The sequence below is a fragment of the Mytilus edulis genome, chromosome 8 (assembly GCF_963676685.1).
Source record: "Mytilus edulis chromosome 8, xbMytEdul2.2, whole genome shotgun sequence".
NCBI lineage: Eukaryota > Metazoa > Mollusca > Bivalvia > Mytilida > Mytilidae > Mytilus > Mytilus edulis.
In genome coordinates, this window is record NC_092351.1 from 77,061,025 (window position 1) to 77,086,696 (window position 25,672).

The 25,672-nt window shown below is 32.7% G+C and overlaps 1 protein-coding gene across 2 annotated transcripts in view; it reads left to right on the forward strand.

The window, feature by feature from the left end:
* The window catches only part of LOC139486317 (transforming growth factor-beta-induced protein ig-h3-like), a 39,573-nt gene that overhangs the window by 9,061 nt on the left and 4,840 nt on the right, over positions 1-25,672 (forward strand). Inside the window, exons 2-10 of one of the 2 annotated variants that reach the window (XM_071271172.1) lie at positions 5,654-5,831; positions 14,737-14,835; positions 15,355-15,419; positions 19,898-20,066; positions 20,893-21,049; positions 22,089-22,166; positions 22,633-22,849; positions 23,269-23,478; positions 25,461-25,598. In XM_071271172.1, coding sequence (XP_071127273.1) covers positions 5,656-5,831; positions 14,737-14,835; positions 15,355-15,419; positions 19,898-20,066; positions 20,893-21,049; positions 22,089-22,166; positions 22,633-22,849; positions 23,269-23,478; positions 25,461-25,598 — 1,309 coding nt within the window. In that variant the 5' untranslated portion in view covers positions 5,654-5,655. Of the gene's footprint in view, positions 1-5,653; positions 5,832-14,736; positions 14,840-15,354; positions 15,420-19,897; positions 20,067-20,892; positions 21,050-22,088; positions 22,167-22,632; positions 22,850-23,268; positions 23,479-25,460; positions 25,599-25,672 lie in introns of those variants that run through there. The other variant, XM_071271173.1, reaches the window with a different exon arrangement.

The following is a 25,672-nucleotide window of genomic DNA, read 5'->3' on the forward strand; positions in this document are numbered from 1 at the left end:
ATTTTTACACTTCGCCTCTTTTCTTTACGCTGTTCATGTGAAAAGTTAACTTAACTGATTCAAAACTAAACTTTTGACCAGTTAAGCTGTAGCGTATTTTTTCCTGTTGATAATTTGCTCTCGAATATAAAATCTTGTGCTAAACTTAAGTAGTCTTTAAATCAAGAGATCCTCGTCTAAATATTTTGCAGACTTTTTCATTAATAGTTTTTTCTCTTTAAGCTGTATTTATAAAATGAAAAAAAAACTGAAACAAGTTAATCTGCTTGCCCCTGTTGATAATGTGCTCCAAAATAAAATATCTTTTAAAAGCTAGTAACTTAAGACAGTCTGTAAATCCCTTAAAATTTATACAATTAGTATTTTATCTATGTGACCTCAAACGAAACTCGTTTTTTAATTAAAACCTCATTAACCTTTAATTTCATGCTGTTTTCTATATGTCAATAAAGAAAAATGTTAGTGAAAACTGGTGAGAGGTGTTTCCTGTACACAGAGTACACTAGTATTTTGGTCTGGATGGGGTTTCTTGAATATAAAATGATATGACGAAACACAAACCAATTAGCTTGGAGTATATGACATCTCAACTTACGTCTAGATTTCGGCACTCATCGGTCGTGTTCTTCGAATGTGTTGCGCGATTCTTATATTTCTGTATTTGATGAAAGCATTGTCGAGAGTTGCTAATCAAATGTTTAACTCTGTCTTACGCACAAAACCAACCCGAAAAATGTAGTCGTATATAATTTATTACGCTACTCTACAAGGGTTATATAACACCAGTGGAAGAGTCTAATAATCGATCACGGGTAGGAATAAATAATTCATGTAATCATACACAATCACGTTATTCAAATCATTCACGTTTCCCAATATAAATAACAAAATGTGTGTATGTAACCGGGATGAGTTGGTACACATTTGTTTACAGACCCAATTAATGGTTAACCATTTGAGTTCTTGTATGGCTTTATATATATATATATATATATATATATTGCACTCCTTTTCTTCACATTGAGGACTCTCCAAAAAATCCAAAGTAGCATTCAAAGATTTCAAATTATTTTGACCAAGTTTAAACATGATGACTCAGTTATATTCACTTTTATGTCTCATAAAGGAAAAAACTCGGGTCTTTTTCGGACACTTAAAAGATGTAATTGGCTAAGAACAAAGTCAGACATGTAATTTGAAATGAAATACTTAAAGCTTTGGAATTTAAAATTATTTATAAAATAAGCAGAATGATGTGTTATGATCATGAATGGCATAACAAAAAAACACTGTCCACCAGAGACCAAATGATGATGAAAGGAATTTGCAATACACACCTTTTCATACTACTATATACATAGGCGTTACTCTTGAAGCCTAAACATTTCACTTTGCATGTTAGAATACATGTTAACACCGTGAAGAATGTTGTACCTGATAAACATGGAATGATATTCTAATTACACTGCCTTTGATCTTTTGCCACCTGTAACACTGACATGGAATAATCTTGTTATATGCTATTTAAAACACGAGGTGTTACCCAATAGGTGGTAGTTTTCAAATCACGGCTATCAGCTGTCTGTGGTAATAAATAGCTGCATTTAGATTGGTTTGTATGATCGCTGTTGAACATGTATCAGAGGCCTTGCCCTAGACTTTTTTTCATACCACCGACATTTGACTCTGGAGTATGGAATTTTTCGACAGGTTACCTACATTGTGATCTGACATTCTGGTACTCGGTCAAGTAAAAGCAACCGAAAGAAGTAAAATGAAAGTCAATCGGTGCAATTTAACTGGAACACAACTGTTTTTCCCAATGTTTTTATGTGTCAACAGTAAAAACAGGATTAGATTAATAGACCAAAATCAGTCATGCATTTTACCAAGGAATTGTATATTTAAATATACTATTCCTTGATTTTACCAATCAAGTTTATAAAGTACAGTGCGGTTAAGGGAGCTACCATTTGATTTTTATGGGGGGCTAGGATGAAAAATTTTGTCCTGCATTTTTTTTAGTTGTAATCTCTGTCCTGCCTTTTTATTTTTCACTCTATTCGGTCCTGCCTTTTTTTTTATTAGTTTATCCTGACTTTTTTTACCTAAATTGTCATCCTGCCTTCTTTTTTTTGCAAGGTGTCTCATCCTGCCTTTTTTTTTTACTCAAAACTCCTGTCCTGCCTATTTTTTTCAAATTTCATCCTAGCCCCCCCCCCCCCCCCCCCCCATAAAAATCAAATGGTAGCTCCCTAAACTCATTTAGGAAAGCATGAATCAAAAGGAAATACTTTTATCTTTTAATATATCCATCGTTCAATTTTAAAATTAATTTTAAATTTATCATTAGTCATCAGTGCATGGATATGAAATGTGATTGATTTGAAGATTTTTTTTTATTACAGACAAAGTTCGCATGACAAAAGTATATATGGTAGATTGTTATACTTGTTATTGCTCAAATACATTTTATAATTGAATAAATCATAATATATGTGTCTCACTTGAGACGACTACAAGTAACATTTGATAGCATACCCGCTCTCCAGTGTTGCAATTTCAATAAGATTGTTTCAGTAGCAAGGTTAATATGTATACTTAAAAGCTACACTACACTGTTGAAGTTTTATATTAACGAGGGACAATTAAACCAGGTGTCACTTCTCATGCGACCATCGGTATAGTAATCCTTTGAAGAAAAGGATGTTTGGCAGGATTTTAGGCCAGGGGAAATGTTTTAACTTTAATAACTTTATTGAAAATCACTTGACGCCCATATGGGCCAATGGCTTAAAACATTATACATGATATACAGTTTACATATAAACAATGAAAATTAACAATGCAGACACTTTGTACTATAATCCTGTAACGGTTAAGGTAAAAAAGATTTTTTTCCGATTTAATGGGGATGGGGTTGACCGTCGCCCCTGTTTTATGGTGCACGGTATACGTCAGATGAAACATTTACAAAAAGCATGAACAGGTTAACATTCTAGTAATCTACAGCTATAAATAATCAAGGCCGAATCCATGATTTGTTTAAGGGGGTTCGTAATGTCCTAAAATGATCTATATACCGCCGTGCAAAGCGATACTATAAAAGTGTTGACGCGCCCATCTGATTTCGGAACTCATAATTGTCAGAACAAGCGTTCATCTTGCTCTTATTCGTACCAAGGCTACATAAGTTATGCGTTCACTTATTTGTTACTGTTGAAGATGTGCAATTAATACCAAATTTCAACTTCTAATACAACATTCGTACTATACTACACAGTGGATGAACGACTACCCACGAGAGTCTCACACAGTCATAGTAAAGAATTTTGTCTTGACTGAGTACCATGTAATAAGGATTTGTTTGTCTTATGAATGTAGACGTTGAAATGGCTTTCACAGACAACTTTATTGCTGCTAGATCACTTAGAAGATTTTGTAGCCTTGGATTTTTTCTATTTCCAGCTGATAACCTTATTATTATCTTATTCAGCCATGCAATAATTCCAACTCGGTGCAGATGAGTTTGTTTCTGTCAGCGATTTCTCAAAGCATTTCGTCTGTCCATCTATTTATAATATTACATAGAAATTCTCGTCCTTTTTGTAAAAAAAAAAAAAGGTCGGAAGATACTAAAAAACTTCAGATAAATTTTCAATTTCACAAATAATACATGCTGGTCTTGACGTATAGATTTTAGGTACTCGCGGTTTTTTTCCATCATAATTATGCGTTATGGTGTTCTTTTATTTGTCTTTGCCAGTTATCAACCCCGGCTGTTAAGTCCATTTTTGGTAATATCCATTTGGCGTGGCTCGGTACTTACGCATCCCGCAAATGTGTTGTGCTGTGGTCATTTTGTGTATACTTGTCTTTCAATTTTGGTTATGTAATTTGGCTGTATGCTATTTTGTTTTTCTTTGTTGACAGATTTGTTTCTTTATAGTAATTAAAATTATAACACAATATTGACTGCTGTACCCCTATTTTTGACATTTTTATCTATTGTGTCTGTTTCTTTTGCTCACGCATTAATGTCAACATAATGGAATTTCATGCGACTATAATACAAGTAAGAGGTTAAGCTAGCTATAAAATCAGGATTAATTCAATATGTTTCTTCTTCAGGAAATGCCTGTACCAATTTGGCAAGTAAGGAATATGACAGCTATTTGATTCGTTTGAAGTGTTTGAGCTTTTGATTTTGATGTTTGATAAGGGACTTTAAGATTTTAATTTTCTTTGCAGTTCAGTATTTTTGATATTTTTCTTAGAAAACTTTTACAACAGAAACAAGGGAAACGATAGAAATAGGAAACTGAATATTTAAGAGCACTAACAATTTCGATTAAAGAATATCTGGGGTTTGTGTAGATGAAAGTTCGATGTTAAACACAAGTTTAGTTGAACTTGTTACCGCGTGGTATCCATGTAATAACCGTCAGTCACAATCAGTTTGAAAACACAAGAGCAATTTCGTTATCAGAAATCACAAAGAACAACATATTTGATTGATGGTGACTTGTTTTTACGTATTAATGTCGGCATTGATTGACAAGTCTTCTACACTTACTAGCTGCAAAATAATGGCAAGACAATCTTAGTCAGTACATCTGTCAATTATTTTTCTAAAAATAGCATGGAATCACGTTACGATAATTGTAGTTTCGGATTCACATACTAAGTCAGGAATTTTGGCGGTATTTTTATGTTGTCTGTAATAGGAAAACGTTGTTCGGGAAACACGCTTGAACTCGGCGGCCGCAATTGAAGAGAAATTAATTCCCATTTTGTTACAGATTAAGAGCCATCAATTTGCTGCGAATTCAAGTGGCTAATGCGGTTGGCCATTGACCAAAGAAATCAATCTTTTTATAAGTAGATATTTCCTTCGGTATGTGAGGTATCCGACGTTTTCATCCCCAGCAGCATTATATACAAAGAGGAATTTTGACAAGAAAATTAGGTTTAGCATGTCTGAGTCAATAAAATATGTAATAATTAGGTTGTTAAGAGGTTGTGTTACATTTACTACATACAGATAACAAGAATTTATTGCACATAGCTTTGAAGATTTAGATCTAAACAACTTCAAGATAATTATACATCTTAATAGTAGTTTTTTTATTGACACAAAGCTTATGTATGTGCTGAGTATGCATTTTCGTGCAACCACAAACGCCAAGTGAGTTTTTCTGATATATTTGATGTTTTAATTAGCTGTTTCGTTTTTGTGATGTCTCTTTATGTAATTGAAACATTTAGATTAAAGAAAACTGTCAGACACCAAACTTTTTCCAGGGATCTTAGAGTTTAATTTCATTTGACGATAAACTGCATATTAACAAAGCATAAAGCACCAGACTTTGTCTTTGGATCCTGAAGTTTCACTTGACGCATTTGATATAATTAAAAAGTGCTGGTTCTTGGCATAGTTTAAAAACTTCATATGGTACCACAATCTAGGTTTAGAAATAAATGTTTGGATTGCATTGGTTCAGATTTTGAAAGCAATTTCTTCATTGTTACTTTCATCGGTCAATGAAATGTTCCACTTTCTTCATGTACCGTGTATTAATCAGATATAATATGGTGAATAATTTGTGTGTGTGTTTTTCATTCTTGTATTTGTTTTGTTTTTTTCTTATAGAAATGGACTGCATTATCAATTTCCTGTCTTGGAGCCTCGTCTTGAGTCTGGTGACCAGCAGAAAGAACTACAATTATCACACATACAGCCCCTACTATCAATATTCTAAACTGAGAAATATTCGGTCCATACGACAGATAACAGACGACGCCATGATGGGTGACCAGCCAGATTCTGGGTGAGTCTTTCATAATTTGGTACATACAGGGTTTCCACATCCGAAATCCGCAGATAGATCTTAATTTCCGAGGAGCAACTACACGAGACCGCGGGAAACGATGGGAAAGTAAAATCTAAATCCGATTCCCTCGGAGCATAATCCTCCGTTGAGATCTGATTCCGAATTTACTTGCACCGATTGCGGTCTCATGTTATTGCTTCTCTTCATTCGGATCCCAACGCGGAAATTTGGATCGATGTAACGATTGTGTTTTACATATTTCGGTATTGTATGTATTGTTTTAGTGTTAGCACAAAAAAATGATTGATGATAATATAAGGGATTGTATCTAAATTGTTAAATTCCCTCAAAAACAGAATACAACCACACGACTATGAAATATATAGAAATGTATATTTTTTGCAAACAATGACAAATACAATATAGAAAAACTGTACTCAAGCGCCCGGCATATGTGTTGAACTGGCGTTAAAGCATGCTTGTAAAAGGCTGTATATGCTTCAATGAAGGGTTACTATGTTGAAAGTTCTATCAACGCGAAAGCGTGCTTGTAAATGTAACTGTATATGCAGAGGGAGTTTATAGGCTGAGTTTTCGATTGATGTATATATTATAACCAAAAAAATACTTGTTAATTCTTAAGTATGCTCAATGATACTAGGCTAAAACTTCGATTAATGCGAAAGCTTGCTTGTAAGACCAAGGCTTTGCATACGGTAAGTACATGTATCTTTGCACCATGCCGGGTAATCAAACAACATATCGCGCTGCATAAGACATTATAATACAGTCTATGCTAGAGTTCACGAATTATATAACCAATACTATAAAATTATTATCAGATTTACAATAACTGTCAAAACTAAACTACCAAAGCCTAATGGTTATTAGTATTGCTTCAAACAGTAAGGTACTTATAGCGAACAAATAACAATTATGGAGATAACATTTTCTTTTTGATCTTTTAATACCACTGGGTCAAGAGGGTTAAATAAATACTTCATACTTAACAAATGTTGAGCAGCTGATTTCAGATTTGTTAAATACGTTTTTGATCTTGTTTCTATTCCGTGTTTAACTTATTTTAATATGAAGATTTCTAATTTGTTAAATAACTTCTTGACCTTGTTTCTATTCTATGTTAAAACTAATTTCATTTGAAGAGAAACACAATATTGAAGGGGTATATTGTTTTGAGTCAAAGAACTCCACAGAATTGTTCGCAGAATTAAACAAGTAAATAAATTTTGAAAGCCCGCATAGATTGGCGGGATTGAAGTATTTATTTCAATGGGTAACATAATAATATATAATTATCAAGAAAATGTTAAAAGTATGCACTTCATTTTTCTAATAAATGTTTGATCTCATTAGAGAGGCGGATTAAGGGGAGCCTTATTGAGCTACGTATATGATAAATGCATGTATATACTTTTACCAAGTATGGTCCAAACGTAAATAGGCTAACTTCTCCTCCTTTCAAACTCCTGGATCCGCATGCACCTACAATACACCATATATTTTTCAGAAAAAGCTGCTGACATCAGTTTAAGAATTGAACGAACATTCTAAATAGAAATAACAATTACGAGTATGTCATTAAATTGTTATTTGTTCGCTATAAGTACCTTACTGTTTGGAGCAATATTAACCGTTAGGCTTATAGTCGAGATTCACGTTGATAGTAAACATGCATATTTAGAGTATAAATATGGTATATTAGTATATATATGGTACAAATAAGTGATATATATCGACAAATCTGAGATTTATGATAATAAGGGGGAGGGACTATATGAGGCTCATACAGGATCCTGTCCTCAAGCACCTGTGAGCATAAGAACAGCATGCGCAGAATCGCGTCGTACTAAAAATGAGCTCCGTCACTTGCTTTCTTTGTTTTGATAAAATAAACATCGTTTAATATCATTAAAACATGTCTCTGTCAAATCTGCGAATCATACTTCAAGTCAATGAGCTCATTGAAATTCATAAGACTTTTAGGAAATAATCTAATTAATAGTTGACATGCGTATTTTGACATGTACCTCCGGTTTGATAGGCTTGGTTTTGTGTGTTGAATCAGAATGTCTTGTTTAAAGATCGTTAATGGTCTTAAAACTCTTACACGATTATAGTTAATGGTCATAAAAGTTGTCCGTAATTCAGTGGTCGTCGTTTGATTCTGTATACCATATTTATTTTTCGTTAATTGTTTTGTACATAAATCAGACGGCTAGTTTACGAGTATGTCATTAAATTGTTTTACATTTGTCGCTTATTAAAGCTAGCTATATAGTTGGGTGTTTTTGCTCATTGTTGAAGGCCGTACAGTGATCTATAATTATAGTTGTTATAACTGGATCCGTCTGCCGTAATTAAGGATGTTTGCTGCTCAGTTTCAAGATAAATAACTTTCCACAAAACTAGTATATATTGATAGGGGATTAATTAAGAATCAAAAAAGCAAATCAAAATAGGGAATCCCGGATTAATGTGCTTGTTTTCGAGATATTAGCCATTGACATTTTGGCGGGAAAATGTTCTCTCTTTACTTTTCATAGCTTTATTATTGACCAGTTAAAATTCTCAAAAACTATTAAAAAATAAATAAGATTTTATAAGACTTTTCAAATGGCTTATAATTATACATGTAAAAGATTTATAAAAAGGAAATTGGGGGTTCATGGGCATTTTTTTAAGGGCATTCAAAAGGATAAAACCAGAGGATTTCGAAAATCTGACCAAAAATTCCCAAACATGACAAGCAAACATCCTTAATGGACAGATTGAGTGCGACTTCACAATAAACTACCGTATTATGATGAATTCATGACCATTGGTGTCCCATTGGCAAGGAACTGTCGAGGAGATGTAAATAAATTGGATGCAAGGACTTCCTGACAATTGAAACCTTTTAAAACTTAAACGAGAGCAAATGGTAAAAACTTTAAAATGTATTTTATTTATAATCCGATTACTTCTAAGTTTAAACTTAATGTGAAATATATTTTCATTGCTCTGTTGAAATGTGTTAGATTGCACTTAGGTCAAAATGAAAACGCCTGTTTCCCACACGAAACAGAATGTATTAAGTTGGTTTTCCTGTACTAGTCATGTTGGGGGACTGTATAGCTATGTTGTTCGGTGAGAGCCAATGCTCCGTATTGAAGGTCGTTCTTTGAACTATAAGTGTTTTTTTAGACATTGTGACTTGAGTTGTTGTCTAATTGGCACTAATACAACATCTTATTTATAAGATGCTTCCTTTTGTCAGCTATCACTCCGGCAAATACATTCGGATTTCCGTTCCCGAATTGCTATCAAAAGAATAGAATTTGCTATTCTGTCCAGTAGACTTTTGTCTGCAGTTCCTATTAGCATATAGCAATACAATGGATTCTACCATCATGTAAAGCAGATGCTGATCAGTGTTTGTCGTACTGTATCGGCAGTTCTGATGGCCGGTACCTGTTAGATATAAGGTGTGTTAAATCGTAATGTTTCCTATCACAGAGGGAACATGCACGTTTATAATAAAAGGCGGACGTCTTACGCAAAGTGAGCTTGCTTTTACATCTGATTCTATTATATGACTCTTTGTTACTTTTTTTATACAAACTCCGTAACACATCTGGTTGAATGTTATTAAACTAATGTTGTTGTAAGCATCTGTAACCTCTATGGGAGCACCTGTGTTATGTAGTATAAGTTACAAAGGACTTCTACAAGTGCATATACATTGTACTAGTAGTAATAGACCTGAATGGTACCAAACCAATATACAGTTAACTGCCATGGCTGATTTTGCTTCAATCAATTAATGCCATTGCTGCATAAACATATACTAATAGGAAAAAAATATAAGAGGACGAACACATTAGAGAGAGGTTTAGCGCTATAAAACCAGGATCAATCCACCATTTTCTACATTTGGAAATGCCCTTACCAAGTCAGGAATATGACAGTTGTAGTCCATTCTTTTGATGAGTTTTATCATTTGATTTTGCCATTTGATTATTGACTTTCAGATTTGAATTTTCCTCGGAGTTAAGTAATTTTGTGGTTTTACTTTTTATTGGACAATACCACAGAAAACATCAGCCGCCAGGATAAGATCGAAGTATAGTGGTTTATAGGATCAAACCTCGAGAGAATACGAGTTCACATGATCTCACAATCAGTGGCGGATCCAGAATTTTCATAAGTGGAGTCCCACTGACTGACCTAAGAGGGGGCCTGCTCCAGTCTAGCTTCAGTGATTACCTATATAAGCAACCAAATTTTTTTCCAAAAAAGGGGGGGGGCTAAATCCGCCTCTGACAATAACAATCCGACTTTGACCGTCCGTGTAGACAATGTTGGAAACAGGCGTAAGAAACCAGACCATTATGACTCATATTTTAAAAACGGAAATGAAGAAAAAGATCAAATGATATCGATATATCTCTAATCTCGATATCAAGTTAACAAATAACAAAATGTTGCACTCAGAAAGATATTGTGTATTTGCATATGCTTTTACTTTGTTAATTAGGTGTAAAGTGGTATTTTGTTATTCTACTCGATGAAAGGCGTTCGGACAAATCGTCCGTTAATATCAGTTTGAAATCTAAAAATAAGTTATTTCTTATGCAGACCCTCCTGAATTTTGGAAACTGATATTCTGAATAAATGGGGTTGATTTCTTCCAAAGATTGAATTTGTATTGTTTTATTTGGTGTTAAGTTTAAGATGGTGCGATTTTGAGGTCTTTTGTTTCAAACGGCCCAATTTGCAATTATATCGTGTTTTTGTTGACAAATAATTTATTACGACCTCTGTTTCTGTCTTGTGACCGATGAATAGATAAATAGTTGTTTGTATTTACAAGATTTATTATGATAATTATATGAATGGGATTTTATCGTAATAGTTTGAACAAGTTTTTATGAATGGAAAGATAATCAGGCGTACAAAATTGTTTGATTAAAAGGGTGTTAAGTTTATTTTTGTGCACTAAGTACAGTTAGTTAACCAAATACTATGGCCTTTTAGCCGAATAACGAGCAACGATGGTGATATCTGAAATAGGAACATGCACTTTGTGTATACATGTACAGATTCGGATCCCGGATTTTGAAAAGGGGAAACACAGAGGAGGGATATATTAGACAACGTTTGTGAAATACGTAAACTAAGTATTTGCATTAACCATATATAGTATGAAGATCTATACCTCGCCCCACACCGCATCTGAAATCAACTTATTGGCAGTGACATTATTATACTTTTAATAATTCAATATGTTTTATAAAAAGTCCATTGTCTCCGGATAAAGTATTCCTGTCCCAAGTCAGGAGCTTCCGGCCTTTGTATGATTTTTTATTTTAGTTTCTTCTGATATTTCGGAGTTTAGTATGACGTCCATTAATCACTGAACTAGTATACATTTTTGTTTAAGGGCCAGCTGAGGCACACCTCCGCCGTGCGGGAGTTTCTCGCTTTATTGGAGACCAATTGTTGGCCTTTGGCTGTTGTCTGCTCTTTGGATGGGTTGCTGTCTCGTTGACACATTCTCTATTTCCATTCTCAATTTTATTGTGTATCTTTTAAAACACTGTCACTTCCAGATCAGTAAATTTGTACTCTATCCGCTCTTTTATAATTAGACCTAATAGATTATTGAATTCATCTCTCTTCCTATCTTTCTTTCTTTACTTACTTACAGACTTTTCCCATTCTTTTATTTCTTCCTTACTAATTTAAATGTTTACTGATAACTGCCAGACTACTGATTGCCAAGATGTCAGTATAATGGTAATCTCCTAGTTATAGCAGTAAAATTGTTAAAGGGGCAATATTGGAAAAAAAAACATAATTAGGAAGGGACTAGACTTGCAACAATTCCCTAGCTTTCTGTTATTTCTTTCTTACTCATTTATATCTTTACTGATAACTGCCAGCCTACTGATTGCCCTTGGAGAAAGGGGAAAAATTGAAGAAACAAAACATAATTAGGAAGGAATTCTACATGTAGCAAGTCTACTGTCTAACATAAATACATATACTAGGTGGTCTAGATCTAAAATTGTGTGCATGATTTGATCATAGGGGGCAAGTAGCGGACATAAAATGAACATAATCTTACTTTAAAAGATAAATTCATCTTTGATCGTAATTGCAACAAGGTCAAATAATGGTCATAAAAAACTGGGGATGGTACGACTAATCATTTCGGCCATTTAGTTATTGTTCAAAGACTAATTTCTTTAAATGTTTTTTTTAAACTCCCATTAATTAAATAGGGTTATCTTTTTGTACTTATTGTAATGTAAAAGGAAAGATAAGGTTTTGTGTGATCTTGTGTCAGTTGGGTGGAGCATCTCGAGTGGTTATTAATTATTACTACACATTCACATGCGATTATTTCATTAATAAACTGGGTAGCAGAAATGAAATATACGTACGTTGTTAAATTGAGTTTAAACCAATTTTAAAAGATAATGTTGTATAGAAGGCAGTACGATGACCCATAGTTGTTAATTTCTGTGTAATGTGGTCCCTTGCAGAGAATTGTCTCATTGGCAATCATACCATTATCTTTTTTAAATGAGTTTTTTCTCCTCCCTCTCCTATTTTCCTTCTTCCTTTCGTTTCTCATTAGAGGGTCTTATACACTCTGAACAATTATCAAACTTTCTCTTTTTTATCCCCGCTTTTTATATATTCTTGTCTCTGAATTTTTTTCTCTATATACCTTAATAAAGCATATCAAGGTATAGAAAGGGGGATTCTGAGACAAGTGCCTGTGTCGCCTTTTCAGTCTCGGAGACTCTCCCATACATCACTCTCGTTTTAAGTGTTAGATATAAAAGGAGTGGGTGGACATGAGTACTTTTCTCACTGAAAAGTTTCTTTTTACCAGTGGTAACGGGCTGTGTGTTAGGATTTGTTAGAGGATTTTTGGAATTCTGTTACCGAATTCTATACAAGCTGCCATCCAAATGAATCATAAAAATATTCTATACCAGAATACCGTCATGCCACAATATAAACTATGTTTTCTAAGTTATTTAGTACACTTTGTATATTTTACGTAAGTAACAAAGAGCACCTGTCCTGATATATTATTATGTTGTGCAACAGCATATATACTACGTGTGCATTTTGTAATAAATTACTATGTTGCAGATTGTTATATAATCCAATACTGTAAAAAAAAAAAAAAAAAAAAACAAGTGTTAATTTGACCACAAAATGTGCAATTGAACATGAAGAGAAATTGCCAAATCTTCACTTAAATTTAATTGAATGATCTGCACCAGAACAGAAGTTCATTATATACAAATTACCTTCTTGATGCAACATTGAACAGTTGCGCTACTGTACCAAGGGCATATAATGCAATTGTATTGTATGCATATTTATAAAAAAACAAGAATGTGTCCATAGTACACGTATGGCTCACTCGCACTATCAAGTAAAAACTCTTATTTGACATTAAAACTAGAAAGATCATATCATAGGGAACATGTGTACTAAGTTTCAAGTTGATTGGACTTCAACTTCATCAAAAACTACCTTGACCAAAAACTGTAACCTGAAGTGGGACGAACGGACGGACGAACGGATGGACGGACGGACGGTACGACAGACGGTCAGACGCACATATCAGAAAATATAATGCCCCTCTATACTATCGTAGGTGGGGCATAATAAACAGATATGGTATAATTGCCAAAAACCCTCACCACCAGAGACCAAATGACATAACAGTTTACAACTAACGGTCACTATATACGGCCTTCAACAATAACTAAAATTAATATCCCATGTCTCTGCTTCTTCTTCACATCAGTAGTTTTGTCTCGCCTTCAACTTTTGTCGCAGAATGCGAGGTATGAATTACTATCCGGCGGCGGCGACATAAACTACCCGTATTTGCTTTATATTTAACTGAAGAAGGTCACGTAAAATACCTAATATTACGAAATTCCCGTCTGATATATATTTCTATTGTCCTTGTATGGGGCACTATGTTCTTCCGTCTGTGCGTCTGTTTTTTTCGAAAATTATTGTGTGATTGAGGCATCTGTGCTCTATAGTTAGATTCTTTTTTTTTAATGTTATGTCTCACTTATTATATTGGTAACAGGATACTTATATTTGGTATACGGGTTCCTTGTAACCTAGTTGTAACACTCTATCATGTAAATGTCCGCTAACCAGGGTTCAGTTGACCGTGACCCCATTTCATAGACTCGGGATCAACGTTTCTTTGGATACGAATAACAGTCTGTTATATGTCAGTGGGTCAACTATTGAGGGTGTATTAAATACTTGTTAACAGATGGTACTAAAGACAAATTAACAGATATTACCATACAATTGCCAGATATAAAACATACATGTTATAATATAATTGTCAATTTCCTGATGTATATTACAATTAATTTCCCATATCCATCTATGTTTTTTCATGTTTGTAAGTCGAGAGGTGTTAATATACATTGTATTTATCTCATCTATAAATATCTCAGACATGCAATACAAATATACTGAAAACGGGCGGTAAACCGAATTGATTCTGAAGAGTTACCCGAGTTCATGACCAACTAGTTATAAAGTGAAACTGGAAAAGGGTCGTAAAGGAAGGATCAGGAAGGGATGGTTTTCATTAAAAACTAATGCATTTCAAAATAGACCTGGGGACAGTATATCTAATATATATGTTCCCAATTAAACTATACTTGCAGTAAACGCGAATGGTCTGAAAGAATAAGCAGCTCATGTTCAACAAGTTACTAGAAGCGATCATTATGTATATACAACGATTTTAAAATTTTAAACATTTACGAAAATTGAATATTTGAATGTAGGTATAATTCAAGAATTTTTAACTTCTTTGGTTTGTTTTCAGTCCAAACATATGTAAGATAAAGGAAGTATATGGGACTGGAGAGAGATTCTACCAAGGTTTTACAGACAAGAGACCCAAGAGGATATGTGATCGGCCCACGTAGGTATTGTTCTTTTTCTGTTCTTAGTCACAAAATCTGTCTCATCATCTATTGGAATTTTCAGGTATCTATGAGGTGAGACAATGAAATTACCCTTGCAGTAAACACATTTATTTGTTAGTACACTGTAAAGGGACATACCTCTTTGAAATCACTTCTGCGTTTGTGTCAAGTCTTTGTATAAGATTATTTTAAGCTTCTGAGAAAAAGAAATATTTTTAACTCTGTTTCACATGAATGCTTTAAAAAGTATTGACGAAACTAGCTTTAACAAACACATTTCTGTTAACTCACTTAGTTATTTGTATAATAATCTAGAAACAATTTATAAAATGAATTTTTTACCAAAAAATCTCTGGAATTTAATGAAGAATAAAGATCCTGCTGCAACCTTATCATTGAATTTTTGTGTTAAAATGAAAATAAAAATTGTGAAAGTCATCGATTTAGTTTTTTTTTAAAGGATTGATAATTAAGAATTTGTTTATGTTTTATCATGTTTGTGTAATGTATTACAGGTTTATAAGATATACATGTTGTACTGGGTACAGTAGAGAGGTAACAGGCAAAGGATGTCCAATAAGTAAGTTACACAATGCTCAGTTTTAAAGAGTAGGTAATTTTTACATCCATAGTGAATTCCATCCTGTTAGCTGATAGTCAGCTAAACTTCACAGCACTTATTGTACAAGGATGATTTTCATAAGCTTTTCTTGGCTCCTATTGAAGGGAATGATCAGTTATGCTCCATTGTATACATGTATGGTTGCTACCTCAATTTCACACAGTGAGAGATGTCCGCCTGTCCAGACCCATTATTGGTCTTGTTTAAAAACTAATTTTGGGAGTTGTTGTAATTTATTATGTAAATAAAGATGTTACCATAAATTATGGCATTCACATTTTTTCTTGGTCTTAAAATAAAAAGTCTCACAAAATAAATCAAATTCTTCATCAGTTTGCAAAAAGTAGCAAAAACTTAGACAGATCATTTGCAGCTATTTGTAATCAAAACTTATTTTAAAAGAGGTGGAGTGCATGCTACTTCTGAAAACAAATAACCACATGTCAGGCACATTTTTAATAGTTGTCTTATAAGATATATCAAGTAGTGTTTTGTCCTATACAGATGTTGGCATTTTTACATCTGTTAGTCAACATTTGTGTTTGGTAGAACACTTTCCAGGGGCGGATCCAGCCATTTTAAAAAGGGGGGTTCCCAACCCAGAGTAAGGGGGGGGGGGGGGGGGGGGGTGTTCCAACTATATGCTCCCATTCAATTGCATTGATCGTCCAAAAAAGGGGGGGTTCCAACCCCTGTAATCCCCCCTGGATCCGCCAATGCTTCATATCTGTATTGATCTTAGAAGTGAACCCCCCCCCCCCCCTATTAGGAAGCTAAAATTTATAATTAATGCATATAATGTTTACATGTTCTACTCTTATATGTTGCCTATATTTATCTATTCTAATATACAAGGGCAGTTACTAAAAAAAAGCATTTTCTTTCTTTTTTTTAAATTAATATCTAAAGAGAAATCAAGGCTTCAGGCCAAATGCAATATGGTATATCAATTATGATTTATATTTCAAAGGGGGCATAGTTGGTTAAATTATTTCATCAGGACTTATTTTCGCGAGTTTCAAAGACATTGCTGATGATATAAATTTCACAAAAATCTGGCAACACATGACAGACGCCCGGCATTTCTGTCCCCTGCAACGCGTTAAGACAAGTAATAAAAAAAGCCAATGTGGAGGCTCAAATTCCGGGAAAGGGGAGTATCACTTCAGAGCCTATATTTCAAAGTTCCATATACATGTATACAAAGGGCCTTTTAAAGGTCCATTTTGAGATGTCATATTTCAATTGGATGTGAAACTTTAACATCACATATTACTGTATCTAATGATGGTAGTTACGAGAAAACAACAAAATTCTGTTAGAAACTTATATATTGATGGGTATTTTGAAATTAAACAAAAATCTAGCCATTGTCGGATTGTAGGGGGAGTACACAGTCATGTATACAGGAAAAACGTCTGAAAAAAAAAGTGCATAAAAGGTCTTAAAAAAATTTCCACCTCACTCCGCTTGGCGAACAGTTTCGCATCCACATCATTTTAACCCTGGCTATGCCACTGTCTCTGATAGAGTAAATCCCACATATCCTTTTAACAATTGAAGGTTAAAGCAATGAAATAAAAGATTCTGTCTGGAGATATTCCACCTATCTGATTATGAAATCAAGATTACACATTGTGTCTCTTTCTATAACAGCTGGTTCAATGGAGAAGATATTATACAGATAATACCACACACGCCTAAACATTTAAATTCAAATAAAATCAACAAGGTTTTCACACTTCATTTCCTATTCACAGATAAAAAAGAAAACTTTTTTTTTAATTAGAGATTAAGTTTGTTTTTATCTGATTATTAAAGATTAATGGGAGATAACCCTGATTATTAAAGATTAATGGGAGACAACCCTGATTTTTATAATGATTAGATATGCATTCTATACACAGATGTCTAGAATTATTCTTTCAACAGGGACACACATCAAATATTAGTATTCACTGGAAAGATTAAAGAGAAATATAAATATGTAGCAATTGTATCAGGATTAGACATCAATTCATTTTGATTTCTTTTTTTCTTTTCTTTATTATAAAAGATCATAAAAGTGCACCTGTTATTCAACTTTGAAAAGAAATATGGATAATAAATTTTCCCATCAAAAATGTGTAAAAGAATTTCAAACTGCTTAAACATTTATGGCATGGAGGAGAGGGTTACATGCTGATTGAAAATTTAAATTTTTTCAAAATTTTAGTAAATGATAGAAATAACAAAACTGTGGAAAAATTCAAAAGAGAGTCAGTCATTATACAGAATATAAGATTTTTTTTATTGTGGCTTAAGAAGTTTATTTTTAAATTTGCTTTTAAGTCCAGCCATAAATTATAGTCTGCATTAAAATCTGATCCCACTTATAGTCTGAAGACCTGAAATATATAATTCAAACTTTGGTCAACAAAGTTTTGCAAAATTTTACTAGTCAGAAATAAAATTTTACTAGTCTGGGTCATCAGACTATAGTGGCTAACAACATAGACTACCAAGAATTTGAATAAAGACTTCTTCAATAAATAACTTATCATAATCACATAGATCTATATAATTTAGAAATTAATGATGCAAGGCTAAACATTTGACCTTAAGTGTTAAAGTAGCATTATCTAAAGCTCTAGAAAATATTTGAATGATGCATAATTTCAATGACTGACAGGTTGATAACAATTTCATTGCAATAAATGCATCACTTGAGAAATATAAGTTTTAGAATGATATAAATGATGTACTTTAGATAATATTATAATCAAATCACATATTTAAACTACAAATAACTTCTAGGGACAGACAATGTTTTCATTACTTTATACAACCATGTAACAGGGACAAGATCATTGTATGGGAAAACTCTTTTGTCTAATTTTTTTCTCTCCTGATTTGAATAGATTCACTTGTTTGACTAAATTTCGTGAAAATAAACCAATTAGAAATTCAAGAAATTTAGTCAAACAGTATATTTTAAAAACCATCCCCCCTTCCCCAGTGGCAGATTCCAAAATTTGCATAAGGGGGTAGGCACTGACTGCCTAAGGAAAGGGCAACTCCAGTCATGTTTCAGTGATTCCCTTAATTATCAACAACTTTTCCCCACTACAGGGCCCTGCCCCCCTTAACCCTTTCCTCCATAATGACGCTTTTTGACGCCACCGCCTTTACTCCATAATGACGCCTTTTGACGCCTCTGTAGTACCTTAGTTGAAACGCTTTGACTATGAAATGTCTGCATCAGACTTAAAAAAAATTGGATACAATATAAAAAGGATATTCATGAGAATATCTGACTTGAATTTCATTGATGAAATATTCATTTTTTCAGAATGAATTGATACTTTAAACCTGATGATTTTTTTTTATTGAAAAAATCCTATGCGAATCAAGTATGTGAAGAAAAAAAATTCCATTGAGGAAAGGGTTAAATCCACCTCTGTTTCCCTCCCCAATGACCATCACCATTACACGACCACCATATAAAAATGGAATGAAAAGTGCCTGAATCTTAATATACTTATTTCTATGAAAGATTTTACATTTCAGTTATATTTGAACATCACTCAATAGACTCATTAATTTAAGAATTAACTGCCTATCATCATTTATTGCAATGAGAGCATATATATAATAACTTTTTTGTCTTAGTTTAATGTGGGGCAGGTGCTACCTGATGAGCTCCCATAGATAATCAGTGCAAGTCATAATGCAAACTTTTCTACTATCAGATTTATAGATTAACATGAAATTAATCATTTCTCCTTCATAAATAATGTTTTACACAGGGGGGGGGGGGGGGGTAACTTCCTATTATTGGGTATACGGGGATGTGCCAAAAATATGGGTCATAATTTTGCGAGATTTTATATAAAAATGACCCTCCTTTTTAATGACATCCTATATTAAAATGCATTCACGTTTGATAACTGTATATTGATTTGGGGTAAGATCTACATATCATATATAAATTCAATCTATTCTTCTGCAAATCTGATTAAATTTGCACCTTTCTGCATGGAAGTATTTGACATTTAAAAATATCATATATATTTTAAATATTGTATATAAGTATAGGTCATTCTTTCTTAAATATCTATATAACTATAGTTACTGAATTTCAGTGAATGTTATATTAAAATGGGTACGTTTTTTGAGGCAAAAATGGCACACCCCTACCAAAAAAATATCGAAGTTACCCCCCGTGGTTTTACATAACAGTCCTGAATAAACCAAAATATACAGTGTGGGTGAGAGTGACCTTGATTTTTTTATTAAGAGAAAAAAACAAACTTTGCATGAACATTAAAACTGACTATTTCATTATCCTTAAATCTATCACTGTTTTAGTGCAAAAAGTTGATCCATGTATGAAAATGTAAGTAGAATATATCTTTCACAGATTTATATCTCATGATATATCTTCATGTTTTCAGCCAAGCCTTTGACGAACATAGTGGAAACAGCAGGTGACAAGTTGTTCCTGTCAAAGTTTGTAGCACTGCTTACTAACACAGAGCTGGAAGAAAGCTTGAAGTTTGACGGAGCCTTTACAGCTTTTGTTCCCGTTGATGAAGGTTTTTTAAACATTTCATATGATGATAGGTAAATATGTCAAATTTTAGCAATAAGTGGATTTGTTTTTAAAATTTCATTTAAAAGGAATGGTTATTATGCATTTTAACAAACACTAACATTGATGTGTCAAATGGTCAGTTCTAGTTTTCTCATAAATGCACCTTGGATGCTTAGCAGACAAACAGCCTTTTAACCATTAGAACTAATAAGAATTCATTTAGCACCCCTGGAAAAAATTAAACAAGCACTGAGAATAGGAGTTATTTCTCTTTGTTTCCTGCACTGTTGGAAGGACATGCATATTTCATTTTTTAAACAAGGAATCATCTTCTTTATTTTTTCCCTTATCATGTAGAGTTGTCAACTACGACTTGAGAGGATTAAATAGAGATGATACATATGCATAACCTTAATCTGAATTGCAGTACCAGTATGTTGGGTTTAGGGAGCTACCATTTGATTTTTATGGGGGGGCTAGGATGAAAAATTTTGTCCTGCATTTTTTTTTAGCTGTAATCTCTGTCCTGCCTTTTTATTTTTCACTCTAATCGGTCCTGCCTTTTTATTTTTAGTTTATCCTGACTTTTTTTTACCTAAATTGTCGTCCTGACTTGTGTCACATCCTGCCTTTTTTTTACTCAAAACTCCTGTCCTGCCTATTTTTTTCAAATTTCATCCTAGCCCCCCCATAAAAATCAAATGGTAGCTCCCTTAAGTATAGTTGACAATAATGTACAAGAAGTTTATATGTTTAAAGTGAACATGTCAATTAAATTGCTGCACCCTGAACCAAATTGCGTACTTGGAAATTGCTATGCTTTTCTTGTGTGTATGTATATGAATCTACTTTCAGAGAGAGGCTACATCCATGGACTTTCAATGCACCTTCATTGGTCCATTATCATGTGGTCAAAGGTCGTCACAGTTATTCCAAGTTTAAAAAGAATCAAGAAATACCAACATTATATTATGGAGCCAAAGATGTCAGGATAAATAAATATGCTTATGGGGTAAATTTATACATAGGTTTTATCAACTATTTATTTTACTTTGAAGCTAAGTTGAAATGTTTTTAATCATTGAAAAATCTTCAGACAATTTTGCTTCAGTATTTATGCATGATTTACAGCATGGGGATTCATTTATTTTTGTTGGTATCAGTTTTTCGTGAATTAAAGAATACTTGCATTTTCGTAGATATTTGATTTCGAAGTTTTGTCAATCCCTGAATACAAAGCAAATATGAATAAACTCATCATAGATACCACGACAAAATTTAGTATATACGCCAGACGCGTGTTTCGTCAACAAAAGACTCATCAGTGACACTCGAATCCCAAAAAGTTGAAATTGCAAAATAAAGTACGAAGTTGAAGAGCATTGAGGACCAAAATTCCTAAAAGTTTTGCCAAATACAGCTAAGGTAATCTATGCATGAGGTGGAAAAGCAGTATTTCAAAAAATTCAAAAATTTGTAAACAGTAAATTTATAAATATAACCATATCAATGACAATTCATGTTAACACAAAAAGTGCTGACTACTGGGCTTGTGATACCCTCGGGGAAATAAATTCATTGGAATTCGTTCAACATTTGAATTCTTGGTTCACATGTACCCATGAAACCCACAGAAATTGATATCGAACAATTAATAATGAATCAACAGTATTAGAAAATTCAGACTAGACATATTTAAAAAAGAAGATGTGGTATGATTGCCAATGACACAACTATCCACAAAAGACCAAAATGAAACAGACATTAACAACTATAGGTCACCGTACATGCTTAGTGTTGTAATATATCAACATTTAATTAAAGAGTTTTGTCTTTCATTTTTCAATATTTAGTAAATTATCTCCCCTAGTATTACAACATGGAAATATTCAGTGACTTACATCCCTACATTTGTCCTTTTTACTGCAAATTTAATAAAAAAAATAAATGGTATAAAGAAAACTGTATATCTTCAGTTACTAGCTCCAAAATTTAAGTCAATTAAGTTCTTAGAAAAAACTTTTTATTGATAAATCTTATTTAACTTTCAGGTTGTTACAGTAAACTGTGCCAGGATTATTATGCCTGATCAGCCTGCTTCTAATGGTATCATACATGTAATTGATAGGGTTAGTATTTATAAATACAAGTAAAAGACAGTTTCTTGTAAGATTTAAAGATGTTAGTACTTAGGGACATAGCACATTTTGTGATAGTCCTGCTATTCTACTTATTTTATCATTAATGAAATATTGTTAAAAAAAAACATTTAGGGCAAATATGTTATGACTACTATATAACAGGTTACAAAAATGAGCTTCTGCACATTTTTTGTGTATATTTTCAATACACTTTCATTTTTGTTCAAGGAGCTAAAAAAGAAACCTTGTCGTAACTTTTATGATATAAATGGAAAACCTTATATATTTAATATATATTGTAATATGATCAAAGATGGAAATAAAATCATTAAAGAATGATGATTTAAAGCCTACAGAAAAAGAAGTTTGAAATTTGAATTTAAAGAAATATTTTAAATGAAATAAATTTCAAAACAGTTGCATATATGGTAATTAATCTATCAATTATTTCCAGATGATAAAACCATTGGACTCCATAGGTGACTTGGCAGAAATATTACTTAAACAAGACAGATTTTCTAAGTTCTCCCAACTGTTGTACAAAGCTAACTTAGTGAAGATGTTACAAGGAGACAGACATTTTACCATCTTTGCACCAAACGATGCAGCTTTTGATAGATTGCCTAAAATTATAAAAGAAAAGATTTTAACAGAGAGAAAAGTAGCTGAAGGTATGAAGATATATAGATTTGATTTGAACAAATTACAATTAGACTAATAAGGTACCACCATTGTCTTTCCCAATTACTTAATTTGCACTTTTAAAAAAAAAAAACTTTTTAAAACACCTAAAATATATGTTTGTGACTTAGAATTGTTTACTGCAAAGAAATGTAGGATTTATTTCCAACAACTGTCAAATTCAACCTACTTTATACTTCAACAATACAACTTAAAAAGATGATGACAACCACTGACCAGAATTTGGGAGAAAATACAGCCAGGATTTTTTATTGACAAATATGGCATATTTTATATTTAATTCATACATAATTTCAAAGTTCTTTTGATAATATCGATACTTTTGTTAATTGCAGTCATTGCTAAATTCGATGTTATAAATGGTTCTTTTTCGCTATTATCTTTACAGCTATAGCTAAATACCATATAGTAAAAGGAGTCCACTGTAGTGCAAGTACAATTATGACATGGGGATTAAATACTTTACATAGTGGATCGCTGACTTTCCGATGTAAATTCAATGGAAATTACGTCAACGAGGCCAAGCTATTGACAGAGGACATAATGGCTGGTAATGGTGTAGTCCATGTTATTGATAAAGTTTTGTTACCAGACTCAGGTATGATACAAATATTCCTATTTTTCAGTTTCCATACCCCAGCCACTAGGCATTTAGTTGTATCCTTGTCCATCAGTATATATGTCTGTCTGTCTTAAATTATATTCATTGGTCTGTTCATACAGTAATTGGTTTTCCATTCTTAAAATTCAGTTTCTTGATCTACTGTAAATTCAGAAATTATTGCAAAAAATGCGATAGGGTAAATTATAATCACAATAATTTAAACTTGCATTTTGAAATTTTTATATGAATTAAACAGGATTTTTCTCGATATTGCAAAAATAAAAATTGGGTGGCATCACTTTTGCTTCTTTAATTGTCTTCACTCTAACTGTTGTATGTGCTCACCTAATGTTTCATGTTCACACTCAGAAGTTAGAATTATCACATCGATGCTTCCATTTTTATAAGTGGGCTTCTGTGTGCCATGGATATATACATTCTTCTTTTATTTGTAAAATCTGTACATGTATAAGTTGAAATATAAATGGATAAATGAAAATAAATTACTTTAAATTTTAATCATGTTAAAAAAATTAAAAAAACTAAGGTTTTTCTACCCCTCCACTTACTTAAAATTATTCATTATTCTTAGGGATCTACATCCCCTTAGGCCCTAGTCAACTAACAGGGCCGTAAATTGCCTGCACTGTAAGGCCGTTTATTATCGCTGAGCGGAGCGAGGCAACAATTAAAATTTTGACCCATTCCATGCAGAAAAGGATATTTTTCGGGCCTTTTCCTTCTATGCAATGTACCTCCCAAGAATACACGACTTGTTGATTTTTTGTTACATTTCAATAAATATGCGCCTGGAATATATTAAAAATAGTTATAAACCAGAGTTAGATTACGTGTCCCGGTAGAGTAAGATTTGTTTTCGCTTTATCCTGCTTTACGGCTCTTTACAAGCTATTTTTACTTAAGTTTCGGTAAAATTTTGCAAAGACTTAAAATGAAAGCCCCCTCAAGTTGATCATTTTTTGTGGTTTATCCGGCTTATTTGGCTTTCCAAATCGAACTAATTTTGACTTCATTTCAAAGACACAATTTTCAAACCTTAATATGAAAATGCGTACTCAATAACTCATAATTTTATCTATCCAGTTCAAATTATTAATACGTTTGTTTGTATACACCAAAAAGTTTTATTCTGGCTTTGTCAAATGCTAAGGTGATTTTTTTCTGACTGGAAGAATCCCATCTTTTTAACACTTTTATGCATTCAATATTGCCAACATTGTCACTTCTATGTATGCAGATTCAATAGTATTTGGTGGGAAAATTTTATGTGTGCAAAGGAGTTGAGTTGGGTACCGACCGTTCAGATCCAAATATTGAACACACCTGCATGCCATTATAATTAACTACCTTGTTGTTTTAACTAACAGCCAGTGCTATAAAAATAATGCATAATTTTAACCAATCTTTTCTTTTCAGTGTTTTTGTTCTCCATTTATTTTTATTTTTTTGTCAGCCCGCAATAGGAGGCAACTGCCTACTTGCCTCTATGTAATTTACGGCCCTGACTAAACTATTTTTATGAGATTCTTTTAGAAAAAGGGAGATAACTTATTTTATTTCACAAAGGTTCTGAAATATGATAAACAGGGGAGATAATTCATTACTTTTGATTTTATTTATATTGTTTTTGACAGGAACAATTTAATTTTTGCCTCTGTACAATTGAATTTGAAGTCATACAATGTCATTTTAGCTCTTTAAATTGGAAGTGCTGAACTATGATCGAAATTTTACAAATTTGTAACAAATTACTAATTTTCTTAAACATTTAATTGGAAATAACCAAAATATAAAATTATTTTATTTTAATCACCTAGCGCTTGAAATAAATGCTGAAGAATTTTAACATCTTCAAACTTAATTAAGGGTCATGTAGCCTTTTCCAGGAGAACAAATATAAGCATTAAAATATAAAATAAACAAAATATATCTGTAATTATTTTTATATATTTTAGTCAAAAATATGTTGGAGATTGCAGAAACATATGATACAAAGACATTTGTAGAATTAGCAAGAAATGCTGGATTGACAGACAAAATACAGACGAAGAAAGATGTATCTTTATTTATACCTAATGATGATGCTTTCAAAGGTAAATTGTAAGGTTATTTCAGAAAAAAAATATTTGGTGCATTTATTTGTTGATTTGGTAAATTATTAAACATC